Below are 15,671 nucleotides of genomic sequence, written 5' to 3' on the forward strand. Positions count from 1 at the left end.
AAGAATACATGGTTACACTGGCACCAAAAGTCCCCATTCGTCAATGACGTCTTTCCTTGAAAAAATTGTAGTGCACTACCGGTAACGTACATATCTCAACCTCCTTCATAAGGAGTCTTCGTCCTTTAAGTCGCCATGGTTAGGGACTAGTCTACCCTTAGTAACTAAGACGATGTACAAACTTACTATCAGTGAGAGCACTCCATCAACAATTCAGCATCCCACGGGGTTAGTACTAACTTGCTCAATGAGCAAGTCCATTTATAGGTCACCTCATCTTTCGGGGTATAACCTTTAATCTCTATGTAACTTGTTTAAAATTTAGTTCTTGTGCATTAATGCTAGTTATCTAGGTACCCACACCAGTACCCTGGGCATTGGCCCAACCAATTACACATAATTTATTATGCAATATGCATTCTTTTTATGCAAATACCCTTGCACGTATGAAGTCACTCTTGTACTCTAATGCAAATCATATCATGCATACAACTATGTACTGCCCAAATCAGCACTATCACTTTGTGTTGTCATATTTGCAAATACAATCCAAAAAAGATCATTCATGCTTAAACCAAGCAATGTCATGTTGTCATGTACTTACAATCGCTCTTATCAGCTAAACTAAAAGGAAAAGAGCATGAGCTTATACATGTACAACATTCGCATGCATGCATGCTAACATACTTATGCATTTCAACACAAATCAGGTTTTTTCTTATATCATCCAACGCATATCTGTGCATAAAGCTAAAAATACAACAAACATAGGTCAACCTACATGTTTTCTAGATGATTCACTTGAATCATAAACTTAACAACCTTTACTCGACCTCAAAACATCAATATATCATATTTTATGGCACATTAGTCGACTCCTATGAGCACAGGAGTCGACTCACAAACCACAGATCATGAATCATATTTAGGAATCAACTCTTAGGCCAAACAACTCAAATACAAGACCCAAGAGTCGAATCTCCTGGTTTAAGAGTCAACTCACACGGTGCAGGGGGTCAACTCTCTTCAGAAAGAGTTGATTCTCTCACTACAGTGGTCGACTCAGCAGGGAGCATGAGTGACTCTTCAGAAAAAAGTCAGCTCAGATAGAAACATAGGTTGGCTCTCCTTTTAAAGAGAGTCAACTCTTTCAAAACAAGAGTCAACTCCTCTGAACAAGGGTCGACTCTTTAAAAATAAGTGTGGACTCTTGTTTTAAAAACATGGGTCGATCATATCCAGAGAGAGAGGAGTCAACACCTAGAAGTAGGGGTTGACCCTCAGATCTGCCCAACCTTCTGCAAATAGCAGTCGTCGTCTTCTACCCTTTATAGAATCGAGTAGCTCCCAAAATTCTATTTATATGCTAAGAAGCGCCATAAAAAAGGTGGTTCTACCTCAACAACTTCGACCGAACATGCAAGGGGTTAGCACAAAAGATTCAATACATGTCTTTCATAAAATCTTAAGCATAAAACAAATTCTTAAACATTCGTAACATGAATACGAACTTGGGCTGCATAAGCTAAAGCATATACATTTCAAACCAAGATTCATTTTCAACATAGTTTTTATCCAAAAGCCTAAACATCAACACCACTAGAAGCATGTAAAACCAAGAAACATGCTCAAACATTTATTCTCACATGAAATCTGCCTTCACTTTTAAAAATTTTATCTTTAAAACATGGGTTTTCCTTAAAAACAATAGTCTTGATTTCAGATAAAATATTTTTGAAAACAACCATCTAATTAAAACAAAATTTCAGTACATATATTGGTTACAAAATCAAATTTTCAAACATACTTGGCAATGTGAATGAGCTACAAAATTTTCTATTTATTTACATGTACAAAATCATATTTATAAACACTTTAGAAACAAGAGAGTGCTACATAAATTTCAGTTTATAAAACTATTACAGAAAATCAGTTTGTGAACACTTTATGCAATATCAATTGATAGAGATTTGTATATACATTTTTTCCAATAACTACGAAAACATATTTCTTTATTCTTAAAACATAACTTGAGAAAAGATTTGATAAAACACAGTTAAATTGTAAATCCACGAAAAACATGAGTGCAAATCAAAGATACAACAGTATTGGTCTAACCAACCAATGCACAGATCCTTTGGGCTAGTTCCACCAAAACCCAGCATAACAGTAAAAAAATTGCATATATTCTACATATTTATCACAAAATCCACTCAAGAGTCGACTCTCTCAAGCACAAAAGTTGGCTATGAGCTAAATTAAGCACAAACAATACCCAAGAGTCGACTCTCAGGCTAACTACACTATAAACAATATAAAGGAGTCGACTCTCTTGTTTCAAGGGTCGACTCTTTACTTCAGGAGTCAACTTATTGCATAAAAGAGTTGTCTCTTTTGGTGCATAAATCAACTCTTTTACAAAAGGAGTTAACTCTTACACAAGGGAGTCAACTTTTTCTTAGAATGAGTCAACTCAAAAGTAAATGAGAACTCTTTCACAAAGGAGTCAACTCTTTTGTCTCACAACAACACTAGACAGAACATGCATAGAGGAGTCAACCTTTGTTATGCATGAGTCAACCTTTAGACTAACCAAAACTTGAAAATGCACAAGAGTCGACCCTAGAAATGCAAGAGAGTCAACCCCTAAGGCATTTTAGTTCAGTCCTATACCTCCAAAACTCTGAAAACTCAAGGTTCGAAGCACTCAACTCCAACGAAACTCAACCCCAACTCAACTAGGGGTGTTTCAAAATGATTACACACATATTTCAACCAAAACATCATAAAAAAGATCTTTCCGATATATTTAGAACATTATAAACATGATTCATCACAAAAACTACAACATAAACTACATGTAGTCCTAGCATGCTCACTACCTACGAAACGGTGATGAGCACCTACCTTGCAATGCTATTTTCGATAGGAATAAGTCTATAAAAAATGCAACACGAATACTCCAACACACTATTCTCGACTCATACACGAACTCGAGCTCGTGTTGTTCCAACTGCAACACTCGAGCTTGGAAAATGCCTACACCAAAGCAATTCTCAAACATGGATTGGGGGCTACTACATGACTGCTATAACTGCAACAACTCCAACAATGGTGCAGTTCAACCACAAGGTGGTGGTGAAGCTGGTGGGTCATCCACCAAGAGAGGAAGAAGGTGAGTGTAGGAGAGAGAGAGAGAGAGAGAGAGAGAGAGAGAGAGAGAGAGAGAGAGAGAGAGAGAGAGAGAGCTAGCCAACCGAGGGAAAAAGAGAAATACACTCCTAAGAGAGGTTCTTATAGGGTTCCATACATCATAGATATAGACTTGAACAAAATGGATCTAAAAATGTCCAAATTTCGTAGGGTTCCAACCAGATTCCAACCATAAAGGGGCGTGGGCTCTTAGTTAGCCCACTAGTTGGGTTAACTAGGTCTCCACCTATTTGACCTAACAAAAAAGTAAATAGCTCAAAAAGCAAAACAACCAAGTGACAAGGTCTAACTGACCCTAGCAGGTCTTACCTGTTGGGGTTGGCTGAGTTGGGCACTGCCCTAGCTGAAATAATCAAATTGCCCTTAAAAAGTAAAAGGGGTCCACATTATCATTTTTTTGAAATAAAACTATAATATGTCATTAAAGCAATTCAAATAATACCATATAAGTCCTCTCACAAAGTTGACAGACCTAGTCAACTTAGAGTTAGATAACTATGTCATTCGGGACGAAAATGCTCTCAAAACAACCCAAAATTGATCGAAATACCTTGAAACTTGTCGGGTGCACTTCAAACTCATTTCAACGAAACGAAAACCGTTCTTCTCAAAAAATTTGTAAGAACGTAACTAGACATGACAATTGCATGAAAAATTCATATATTTCTAATTTTCAAAATTATAAAAATTAAGAAAAATATCAGATATTACATTGTTGGTAAGTAAAGTATAAACACCAAAGAAGTGAAGGTTTCATTTTTCATTTTTGGCATGTTTGAAAGTGGAAAAGATATAGAAAAAGTGATGATATAAAATGAAAAATTTACAGAATTTTTTACCCTTCCAAACAAGAAAGATTTTTTGGTTAAAAGAGTTTTTCTAAAAAGTACACTTTTTTATAGGAAAATGAAAGAATGTTTCTAAAAAATATTTTGTGGCCCTTTATCCATCTCACCACCATCCATCTTCACCACCATCATCTATTTTACTACCACCATTCCTCTTACCATCTCCACCACCACCATCGCCCACATCCTAGAAAATTACACTAGAGAAGCTCCACCACCGCCCCACGGTTATTTTCCACCACTATACATCTCAGCACTACCCACCATCACCTACCACCCAAAAAATTGGAAGCGGATCAGGTCATGCTGAACATGAGCTTTTTTGCTCATGCTGACATCGTGGCCATCCAATTTGCATTTTAAAAAGCTCAAAAGTCAACAAAACCACGTGGCATTCATCCAAAATGCAAACAGACGACCACGATGTCCGCATGAGCAAAAACGCTCATGTTCAGCATGACCTGATCTGCGCCCCAAAAAATTGTGCCAGAGAAGCTCCACCCTCCCCCCACTCCTCTCTCTTATTTGTTTAAGATTTTTCATTTTATTTTTCTTATCATACCCAAACAAGTGAAATTTTTTCATTTTGAAAAATATATCATTTCAAAACTTGTCATACACAAAAGTTTCTTTTCCTTCCAAATGTGCCTTCACTCAAAAGGTTGGTGAAATTGGACATGACTGAAAGTAACTTACCCTAAAGTTACTCGTTAGCACTTCCAAGCAATGTGGATCCCTATGTGGAAGCAACTGCTCACCACTATAATATATTTCTTAATTTCATTTTATGGTACGTCTCTAGAAATTTGAAAACATTTAATCACAAATTTGCATTTCTGCACATACACGTGAAGAAAAAAGGATGGCTTTAATGGTTATTGTGATTATCGAGTCGGGTTAGTTAAAGGATGGTGCACCGCAGCTACACATCAAAGTAGAAGTTTTTGTTGGCATAGCTTGGGTTAAGATTAATGTTGCTAGTATCGGTGCATCGGCAGATTCGATACTGACCGTAATTGGCTATTTTTTAATAAATGTAAAAAATAACTTAAATTATTTTTTTAATATTATTTTATTGGTTTTAACACGCGTCACGTTCTGATTGACAGGTAATGTTTTTTTTTTAATTTTTTTGACCGATTCAGAACAATACACTTGAGTATCGGTATACAGGTTCGATTCCGGTACTGACAACATTGGTTAAGAAAGGGTAAAAAAAAGGAAAAAAAGTAGAAAAGGGTGTCTGCTACAGTGACCACATAGCTTGTGCTTTTATGGTGAGACAATAACTTGAGTAGTTGGAGCTTCTGAATCAGACATCTTTAATTTTTATGCTAACTTGGCTTTTAAGCAATAATAATTTTTTCCCAGATATGGTTTATCTTTTTCTCAAAAATTCTTAGAACCCCAAAAAGGTTTTAATGGATTCCTGTTTTAACTAAGGTCCATGATGGCTTTAATGGCTTTGTCAAATAAGGGAACATGAACTACCAACGTGAACACAAACCTTCTCAATTGACACTTGAAATTTACTAAAAGAATCCAATGGTAAGACTGCTCAAAGACCTGGACTTTTTTTTTGTTGTAACATGATATTTTCATTGCTTTGGATAATATATTGGAGAGATCTTGTTATGGTGTTATTTCACTTAGGCCTTGTTTGGAACTGGTAAAAAAATTCATGAAAACTTTTGACACTACATGAAAAATGTGGATTAGCTACGGACGTTATCCGCCGCTAAACAATTTAATGATGAATTGGCGACGGATAGCGTTCATCTCATATTTCTCAGCCCTAATTAGCAACAAAACTGATTTGTCGCTACTTCCATCACTAATTTGCGACGGATGCGAGACGAACATGATCTGTCGTTAATCTGTCACTAAATAAGCACGGATTCAGTTTTGCGATGTATTATATTCTGTTACTAATCTGTCGCTAAAATAGCGATGGCATTAGGGACGAAATATAATCCATCGCAAAACATCAAAAATTCATCGCTGAATATTAGCGACGAATATTATCCGTCGCTAATCTGTCGCAAAATTTAAAATAAAATTTTTAAAAAAAGAGCCCTGAGGCATGAGCCTCTTACGCCTTGAGGCGCGCCTCAAGCCGAGGCGTACACGCCTTGAATTTTGTAGTCAAATGAGGGTCAAAGTCCTCATTTGACAAAAAATTAGGGTTTTTTTTTACGCAGTTTTAACTAAGCTGCTAGAAAAAAATTGGGTCTGATCCATAAGACATCAGGTCTCAAACATAAGCCCCCCAAAAAAATTCTTTTGGGGGGCGCTGCCCCCCTAGACCCCCGCCCGCTGAACGCGCAGCAGGACTCGCACCGGGGGGGGGGCAGACCCCCCTTACTGCAAGGGCAAAAACTCTGAAATCAGCTCCACAACTCTGAGTGGGTCCTCATGAGGGATTCCAGCTCGGCTCGGATCCTAAGTTGCAACAAGTATGAGACATCTATTTGTCTCAAATCTGAGAAGCGATCCAAGCTACATCATTAAAAGAAAAAATGCATACTAAAAAGATTTTTGTCACTTTTTTTTTTCTTGATGATTCTTTTCTCGTAGTGTTTTCTTGGGGTAATCAAATGTAGACAAGGTTAATAGATATCAAAATTAATAAAGATGGTTCATCATTGTATATAATATATTTGTTAAGAGCCTGACAAATGAGATCTTTCATAACACTTGAAAAATCAACAATTAAAGAAGAGAGAGAGAGAGAGAGAGAGAGAAAGAGAGAGAGAAACAAAACCTCTCTACAAGACAGGTAACACAAACATCAAATTAATACCAATATAAACCTGATGAATATGATGCTCAAATATCCAAATAGAAATAACAAATGAAACATTGCGGGGGTGAGAGGAGCATACCTGAAACATTGCCATAACCTGTGGAACACTCATTATGAGCCGCTGATTATATGGAGAAAGCAAATACATTAACATAAGGGAATGATGCCATACCATTCCAGCTGCAACAACTTCACCATGGAGCCACTCCCCATATCCAAAACCTGTTTCTATAGCCTGCATTAGGAAAAATATTGAATGTTTTGACTAGTAAGTGAGAGTACATTAAATTAGGCGGCACTGTAGACCTAATAGAACTATCAATTGAGAGTTGGATAAAAACCATCAAAAGATCAAAATCTCTAACAACAATCATAGATCTCCAATCCCCCAATAGGAAAAGTATAGAGATCATAGAGTTGAGTTGTGGGAAGGGGACTGAGCCCATTAAGTAACCCGGTTTTAGGCAAGGGTTCCTTGTCATAAAAAAAAACTACTTCTCTTCACGGCAAAGATCATGGCACTGGCATATGCGGCATTAACAATAGAGACAAAAAAGAAGCTTTTGGTTTAGTTTCTATATTTCAACAGAGTACTTCAGATTGATTTTCAAGGACACTAAAATCCATAACTGTGCAATGTTTGTTCATCATCCCCTTCCTTCTTCTCTTTACCAAGATCAATCCATTGACGTTGACAGCCCAATGTAGAAACCACTGAAAGCGAAAATAGTCATTTTCTGGTGATTCATTTTTTCTGTGAGAGCAAAAGACAAACATTTTAGCCAAAGAAATCAACCTAAGAATCCGCTTTCCTAAGAGTACACCTATCAATCATCTAACCTAAAAGAAAAAAAAAAAGAGTACATTTATCATCACTCTTGAAAAATGTTAACATTATAGGAGCAACAGAAGTAAATAAATACATAAAATAAACAATAACATTGAAACAAAGGATAAGTCTTACCCTTGAGTTGCATGCAATAGCCAAATACCTTAGACTTGAGGTGTTAACCAAGAAACCTGGTATTAAATCATGCTTCCTAATCAAACCTAGAAGAAGAGAAAGAGATAAAAAGCACATTAACAAGTGTTTCTGAAAATAAATGAAAATTTCATGCAGTATCAAACTGAAATGAAATGGGGATCTTCGAAACACGAGCTTTGATTAACAAGAGCAAGTGTCAAGAATGACACTAAAGCATAACCCTTAAAAAGGGTATAATTGGAAACAAAATAAAAATAAAAATGTATTCTTTATTGATATGAAAAACCAATTGCTTAAGAAGCATTGGAGTAAAATACAAGAGGGGCTGCACCCCTTTATATACACAGCTGAAAGAGGACTCAATAGAGCTGTTGGGCACAGTCCAACAACTCTATTTAGAGCTGTTGGAATGTGTCAGTCCAACAGCTCTGAGCTGTTGGACTGTGTCAGTCCAACAGCTCTATTGCTAGTCAAGTCTGGACAGGACTTGACTAGCAACAGTCATTCTAGTTCAAACTGAACTAGATGACATAAAGACAAAAAATAAAAATAAAGGAAAAAAAAATACAGAAAAGAAAGAAATTAAAAATGTATTTATATATATATAATAATATAATATTATTATATATACATATATGTATAGTTTTACATTTTAACACTCTCCCTCAAACTTACGGTACAATGAGCGAAAGTTTGTCTAAGAGAAAGTGAAATCGGGGAGCAGCGAGAGGCTTTGTAAAGAGGTCTGCTAACTGATATTCTGAAGTGACATATGGCAGATCAATTATCCCGTGTAGATATTCCTCTCTGACGTAGTGACAATCCATTTCGATGTGTTTGGTGCGTTCGTGGAATGTTCTGTTACTAGCAATGTAGATCGCACTTTTGTTGTCACAACACATTTGTGAAGCCTTTGTTGCTTCAACTCCCATGTCAGCAAGCAGTCGTCGGAGCCAAACTACTTCCATGGTCGTGGTTGCCATGGCTCTGTATTCAGCTTCGGTGGATGAGAGAGATACCTTCTGCTGCTTTTTACACCTCCACGAGATTAATGATTCCCCTAAAAAGACACAAAAGCCAGTGGTTGAGTGTCTGTTATTGGGATCACCTCCCCAATCAGCATCAGTATATGCAATTAAATCAAGAGAAGAGGAGGAAGATAAGAAAAGTCCTCGTGAAAGAGAGGACTTGATGTATCTGATAATACGCATGACTGCTCCCATATGAACAGAAGTAGGAGCATGTTGAAATTGACTTGCTGTATGAACAACATGTGCTATATCTGGTCTGGTAATGGATAGATAGGAAAGTGCCCCGACAAGCTGTCTGTAAGGAGTAGGGTCTGCAAGAAGTTCTCCATCATCAATCTTCATTTTAACATTAACAACTTCTGGAGTGTCAACTTTCTTATCATCAGTAATACCAGACATGAAAACAATATCAAAAGCAAATTTAGTCTGAGATAATAAATATCCTCTAGGAGAATAAGCAACTTCAATGCCTAAAAAATATCTCAACAAGCCCAAATCAGTCATTTCAAAATGAGATTTAAGAAGTGTTTTGATTGTTTCAACTCCCTGTTTATCACTTCCGGTGATGATCATATCATCTACATAGAGAAGAAGCACAATGATCCCTGCATCAGAATTCTTAATAAACAAAGCAATGTCAGTTAAACAGAATTGAAAACCAATATCAATCATAACACGACTAAACCTATCATACCAAGCTTTTGGTGCTTGTTTAAGTCCATAAAGAGCTTTTTCTAAGCGAAGGACTTTACCCTTAGGAATACTTAGACCAGGAGGGGGTTCCATATATACTTCTTCAACTAGCTTTCCATTTAAAAAAGCATTTTTGACATCCATTTGAAAAATAGACCATTTTTTGATAGAAGCTAAGGCAATTAAGGTTCGGACAGTAGTCATACGAGCCACCAGAGCAAAGGTTTCTTCATAATCAATCCCATATTCTTGGGCATAACCTTTGGCTACTAAACGGGCTTTATATCTTTCAAGAGTACCATCACTCTTGGTTTTAATTTTATAAACCCATCGACATCCTATAGTTTTCTTCCCTGGAGGAAGATCTTGAATATTCCATGTAGAAGCATTTTCAAGTGCATCTAATTCAACTTTCATGGCTTCTATCCATTTGATATCATTTTTTGCTTGAAAATATGTGGATGGTTCTTCATATGAGTGAATTAATGCAATAACTGCCCTATATGTGGGTGAGAAAGACTCGTATGATACAAACTTTTCTGGAGGCCTCGAGATTCGGGATGATTGTCTAGTTGGAATGTTAGAATATTTCTCAAGTGCACATGGAGTATTAGACTCTTGTCGCCTGGAATATTGAATACTAGTATCTCTATGAACTTCTTCATTTTCAACATTAAGATCAATAATTCTTGGATCATCATCAAAGTTACAATCAAGGTCATATTCATCAGATGTTGATGTTAGATCTAGCAAAAAGGAGTACTCAGTGACGTCTTTTAATTTTCTAAAATCAAAGAAGCTCTCCTTTTCAAGAAAGGAAACATTTCTAGACACATATAGTTTATTATTTTTGAAGTCAAAACATCTATAACCTTTCTGGTTTTCAGCATATCCTAAAAAGGCACAGGGAATCGCACGAGGGGAAAGTTTATCATTTTTGTCAGTAAATATGAAACATTTGCACCCAAATATTCTTAATCTAGAGTAGTCTGGAGAAATGTTCATAAGTTTTTCAATGGGAGTGATATTTTGTAACGAAGAAGATGGCATCCTATTAATGAGATAGGTGGCAGTTAAGGCAGCTTCTGCCCAAAAGTCTTTAGGGACTTGATTTGCTATTAATAAAGTTCTAGTGGTTTCTATAATATGGCGATGTTTTCGTTCTGCCAGTCCATTTTGTTGAGGTGTATAAGGACAAGATCTTTGATGTGTGATGCCATGCAATTTAAGATAATTTTGAAAATCTGTGGATAAAAACTCTCCCCCTGAATCTGTGCGAAAAATAGTAATATCATTTTGAAATTTGTTTTTAACCATATTATGAAAAGTTTGAAAGTATGAAAATACTTCAGACTTATGTTTGAGAAAGTACATCCACGTATGTCAGGAGAAATCATCGACAAAAATAACATAGTAAACAAATCCTCCTTTAGAAATTACTGGTGCAAGACCCCAAACATCCGAGTGTATTAATTCAAGTGGTCTTGAAGAGAAAAAGGTTCTGTTCTGAAATGGTAATCTTTTCATTTTGCCGAGAATACAATCTTTACAATCAAATGATTCAGAGTTACAAAATTTCCCTAGATTTGGAAAATGTTGGATTTTGGCTATATGTGGGTGACCAAGTCTCTTATGCCACAGTTCCAACTCTATTTTTTGAATATTATAACAAAAAGCTTTCTTCGGCATTTCCAAAAAATCCATGTAATAGAGTCCTCCTTCTCTATGGCCTTCCCCAATCAGCTTGCCTGACTGGCGATCCTGTACCCAACAACCATGAGAAGAAAAAGAAATATTGCACCCATAATCAGAAATTTGAGATACAGATAAAAGATTTAAATTTAATTTGGGAACATGTCTAATTTCTGGAATAAAAAATTTTTTTGTTTTATAAATTTTTTCAAAATCTCCTATTCCTTCTATTTCAAGAGAAGTCCCATCAGCAGTAAAGACCTTTGACACACTTGTTTTATTTTTAACACATTTGGATAGACTTTGATTATTTGGGGTCATATGAAAAGATGCACCGGAGTCAAGAAGCCAAGAAATTTTACCTAAATCAGAAAAAGATGAGGCTGTTGCGCCGGTTGAAGCTTCAGATGAGGAAGAGGCACCTTTGATGAGAGGCTGAAGGATCTCCATTAGTTGGGCCAGGGAAACTGGTGCATCCTGATCTTTAGGCTCCGATCCAGCAATTGCAGCTCTTTTTTCTCTCAGCTCCTTAAGTTTGGGACATTGTGCCCTGTAGTGTCCCGGTTCATGACAGTGATGACAAATAACTTTCTTCTTATCATAGTCACCATTTTGTCGGTTAAAGTGAGGAGGCCTATATGATCGAACATGATTCCCTGGTCTAGACACGGCTAAAACGGAATCATCTTCAATTTTTAAAGAACCTTTCCGGAGACGATTTTCTTCCATTGTTAACTCTTCAATAGTTTCAACAATAGAAGGAATTTTTCCCCGGTGAAGTAGGGCCGATTTAGTGGTTTCAAATTTCGACCTTAATCCAGTGATAAACTGGTAAAAATGTTCAACATCGAGTTGTTTCTGACGAAGCTCGATGTCTTTGGCACAATGCCACTTTGGTTATAAAAGGGAAAGTTCTTCCCAAAGTTCGGACAACCCATTGTAATATTCACGAATAGTTTTGTCTCCTTGTGTCATCATTCGAACTTTTTCTTGGAGGTTGCACACGTGTGCAATATCTTTAAGGGAATACATATTCTTAAGGTATTCCCATGCCTTATCGGCATGATCAAATTTGGCAAGACTTGAGCATTTTTTAATGTCAACGCTATTGATAAGCCATGACATTATCTTCGCATGAGATATTCTCCATTCTTTCCATTTCTTCTCGTATGAGACAATAGCCTTGATTTTCTCTTCTTCCGATAGAGGGACGTCTTTATCTCCCTCCTTTTTAGTAAGAGATAGCTTAGGTTCCGAATCGGAATCATCCACAATCCCCCATAAGCCTTTTCCCCATATATGGTGCTTCATGATTGAAGCCCATGTTACATAGTTCGTATCGCTTAGTTTCATAGGCATGATGGTGACTTTATCATTGTCATCCATCGATTACAAGGAGAGAAAGAATAGGGATAGAAGAGAAACAAGAAGGAAAATGAGAAAGAAAGAAAAAAAAACAATACAACAAGATGTGAAATCTTCTCCAATGAAGTGATAAAACACTTCTCTTCAAGTGGCGAACACTTTTGCAAATGGGCACGGAAACCGAGGCGGCTTTTCCTCAAGATTTAGTACTTCCGCGGCTCTGATACCATGAAATGAAATGGGGATCTTCGAAACACGAGCTTTGATTAACAAGAGCAAGTGTCAAGAATGACACTAAAGCATAACCCTTAAAAAGGGTATAATTGGAAACAAAATAAAAATAAAAATGTATTCTTTATTGATATGAAAAACCAATTGCTTAAGAAGCATTGGAGTAAAATACAAGAGGGGCTGCACCCCTTTATATACACAGCTGAAAGAGGACTCAATAGAGCTGTTGGGCACAGTCCAACAGCTCTATTTAGAGCTGTTGGAATGTGTCAGTCCAACAGCTCTATTAAGAGCTGTTGGACTGTGTCAGTCCAACAGCTCTATTGCTAGTCAAGTCTGGACAGGACTTGACTAGCAACAGTCATTCTAGTTCAAACTGAACTAGATGACATAAAGACAAAAAATAAAAATAAAGGAAAAAAAATACAGAAAAGAAAGAAATTAAAAATGTATTTATATATATATATAATAATATAATATTATTATATATACATATATGTACAGTTTTACATTTTAACACAAACTTCCAACTGTCTTTGAAAATCAGTCGAAGCTTGTCACCTCAGAATCAACTTACACATCTATGATTGCTATTTTTTATTGTCTCAACTCTAATAAGGATATGTTGTTTGTGAAGGACATTTTTTCTGTGTAGAATATCAAACAAAGGACAGTGGAATTGCCAATCATGTGAACATATGAAGTATTGTGGACTATAAAATGCAGCACATCGAATAAAACCAAGCCATCTTACAAATATTTGAAATTACAGATTGAGCTCCAATCATATAAACCCCAACTAGAAAGCATATTCCAACAGGAGAATCTCACATGCACAAGTGCACAATGACAAATCCACCTTAAACTCAACTTGCATTAAGCTATGATAGCTAGATAATCGAGCAATATATTACTTGGCTTAACATCACGATGAACAACCTTAGGTTCGAGTCCCTCGTGTAGGTAAGTCAGCCTGCATTGTAGATGAAATTAAAAACTTCACCAGTAAAGAGCAATGTGGTAATCAAAGGAATGCAAAATTCACTTGAGATTAAGGATGATAAAAGCATTGTATACCCTTTAGTTGTTCCAAGTATATTGTTCATCCTAATTTTCCATGTTAGAGGGCTATAGGTTCCAACATCCCCATGAAGCCATTGTTCCAAATTCCCATTCTCCACATATTCATAAACAAGCAACCTGATGATTAACCAAGCAAATCACAAAAATCATGAAAAAACAAAACAAAAGATGTGCACAGATCCAAATTATATTAGGTAGGGAACAAAGATTTCGTTAGACCTAAATGATGAGCTCCTTCAGCACAATAACCAAGCAATCTCACTAAATTCTTATGGCAAACCCGCCCGATTGCTTCAACTTCCACTTTAAACTCCCTTTCGGCTTGGCCCCTGTTAGCATCAAGAACAGAGAAATTCACAATAAATAAAATGTACCATGAAGACCATTCAAGACTGTTAGAAGAAAGAAAAACAGAACTTTGTATGCTCTTCTACTCCTTTTCTTCTTTGGAAGATATCACATTAAGGGACTTTACAGTTTACTAATCCTAAATGGATAGAAAACAAACGATTTTCCACTATTCACGGAGCACACAAACTCCACCAGTGCAATGCAGGATCTTATGTGGTGGTGAGGAAGTGGGCTGATGCATTCAACCACTTATCCCACAAAAATGAGACATTACATTTAGGGAAAGGGGCAAAAAAAAATACTTAGTTCATCATATATTTGTATCTTATGTGGTGGTGGAAGTAAGTGGTTGGATGAATTCAACCATTTATCCCGAAAAAATGGGACATTATATTTGGGGAGAACGACACAAAATCCTCAGCAATCCCATCTATTCAAACGAGTGAATGTATATGCAAACACTCAAAATTTTTGAAGAAAGAAGAAGCAGAAAGAAACAAAGCGAAACACAAAGAAATCCCCTGCTTGTTGTTGAGCAGATTCTTGATGGCAACTTGGTTGCTGTCCTGGAGGAAGCTGTGGTAGACGATGCCATAGCCGCCCTCGCCGATCACGTTCTCATCGGTGAATAAGTTGGTGGCAACCTTGAGCTTGCGCAGGGTGTACTAGTGGCCCCAACTGAGGTGGGAGACCTCCGGCGTGGTGGGCGCGACCACGGTCACCAATGGATCATCCGTGGATCGGTTCTCCCCGCTGTCGTGGGACGACGACGTGCCACCGCGCTCTGGGAAGATGATCATGTGCTCCTTGCCGATGTCGATGCAGATCTCATCTGGCTCGGTCTCGCCAGAGATCTGGTGGCCGCCAGATTCCGGCACGGGCAGCGAGAGAGAGTGGAGGAGCGACTTGTTCTCCGGAATGAGCTTCTGGGTGTCCTCGATTATGATCTCTTGGATCTCCTTGCATGCGTTGGGGATGGTGGGTTTGGAGTTCAGTGGTGATGGGTGATTGTTGGTGCCGTTGGTGTGGGGAAGGGGATTGGTCTTGTTTCGAGTGGAGAGGCGAAGATCTTTGGGGTTCTTCTTCTCTCTCTGCAACTCCCGCCACATCGTCTTTTCTGTCGGCTCGCCATCGACACTCCGAGGGGCGAACATCCTCCCGAGGCCGCCCTCTTCCCCGTCGGGTTGATTTGGGAGTAATCAGAGAGAGGGACGAAGAATTTTATGCCCTAGGTGGGCAGTTTAAAATTGAAAAGTAGCTATAGATTTTTTCTGTCGCTACTTAGTGATTTTGAGACATAATTTTTTTTATCGTAGAATTCATCGCTAATTTTAATTTTAAGGACGACTAGTTTTCTCTAGCTAATCCATCGC

The 15,671-nt window shown here is 37.4% G+C and overlaps 1 protein-coding gene across 2 annotated transcripts; it reads right to left on the minus strand.

The window, feature by feature from the left end:
- Positions 1–7,045: 7,045 nt before the first annotated feature.
- Positions 7,046–15,458, minus strand: LOC149819118 (uncharacterized). Of its 2 annotated transcripts, XM_089985777.1 has the most exons (4): positions 14,167–15,458; positions 13,942–14,064; positions 13,779–13,837; positions 7,046–7,102 (listed from the first exon to the last, which is right to left on the minus strand). In XM_089985777.1, the coding sequence occupies exon 1, from the start codon at positions 15,450–15,452 to the stop codon at positions 14,964–14,966; it is 489 nt and encodes a 162-aa protein (XP_089841903.1). In that variant the 5' UTR covers positions 15,453–15,458; the 3' UTR covers positions 7,046–7,102; positions 13,779–13,837; positions 13,942–14,064; positions 14,167–14,963. The 2 variants fall into 2 exon arrangements, with proteins under 2 accessions (XP_089841903.1, XP_089841902.1); XM_089985776.1 differs by lacking the exon at positions 7,046–7,102 and having other exon boundaries at positions 13,648–13,837.
- Positions 15,459–15,671: the final 213 nt, after the last annotated feature.

The sequence above is a fragment of the Nuphar pumila genome, chromosome 13 (assembly GCF_984573655.1).
Source record: "Nuphar pumila chromosome 13, dmNupPumi1.hap1.1, whole genome shotgun sequence".
Taxonomy (NCBI): Eukaryota; Viridiplantae; Streptophyta; class Magnoliopsida; order Nymphaeales; family Nymphaeaceae; genus Nuphar; species Nuphar pumila.

Excerpts from the sequence above, each read along its gene's own strand:
- LOC149819118 (XM_089985777.1), bottom strand. The coding sequence starts at position 15,452 with ATGTTCGCCCCTCGGAGTGTCGATGGCGAGCCGACAGAAAAGACGATG.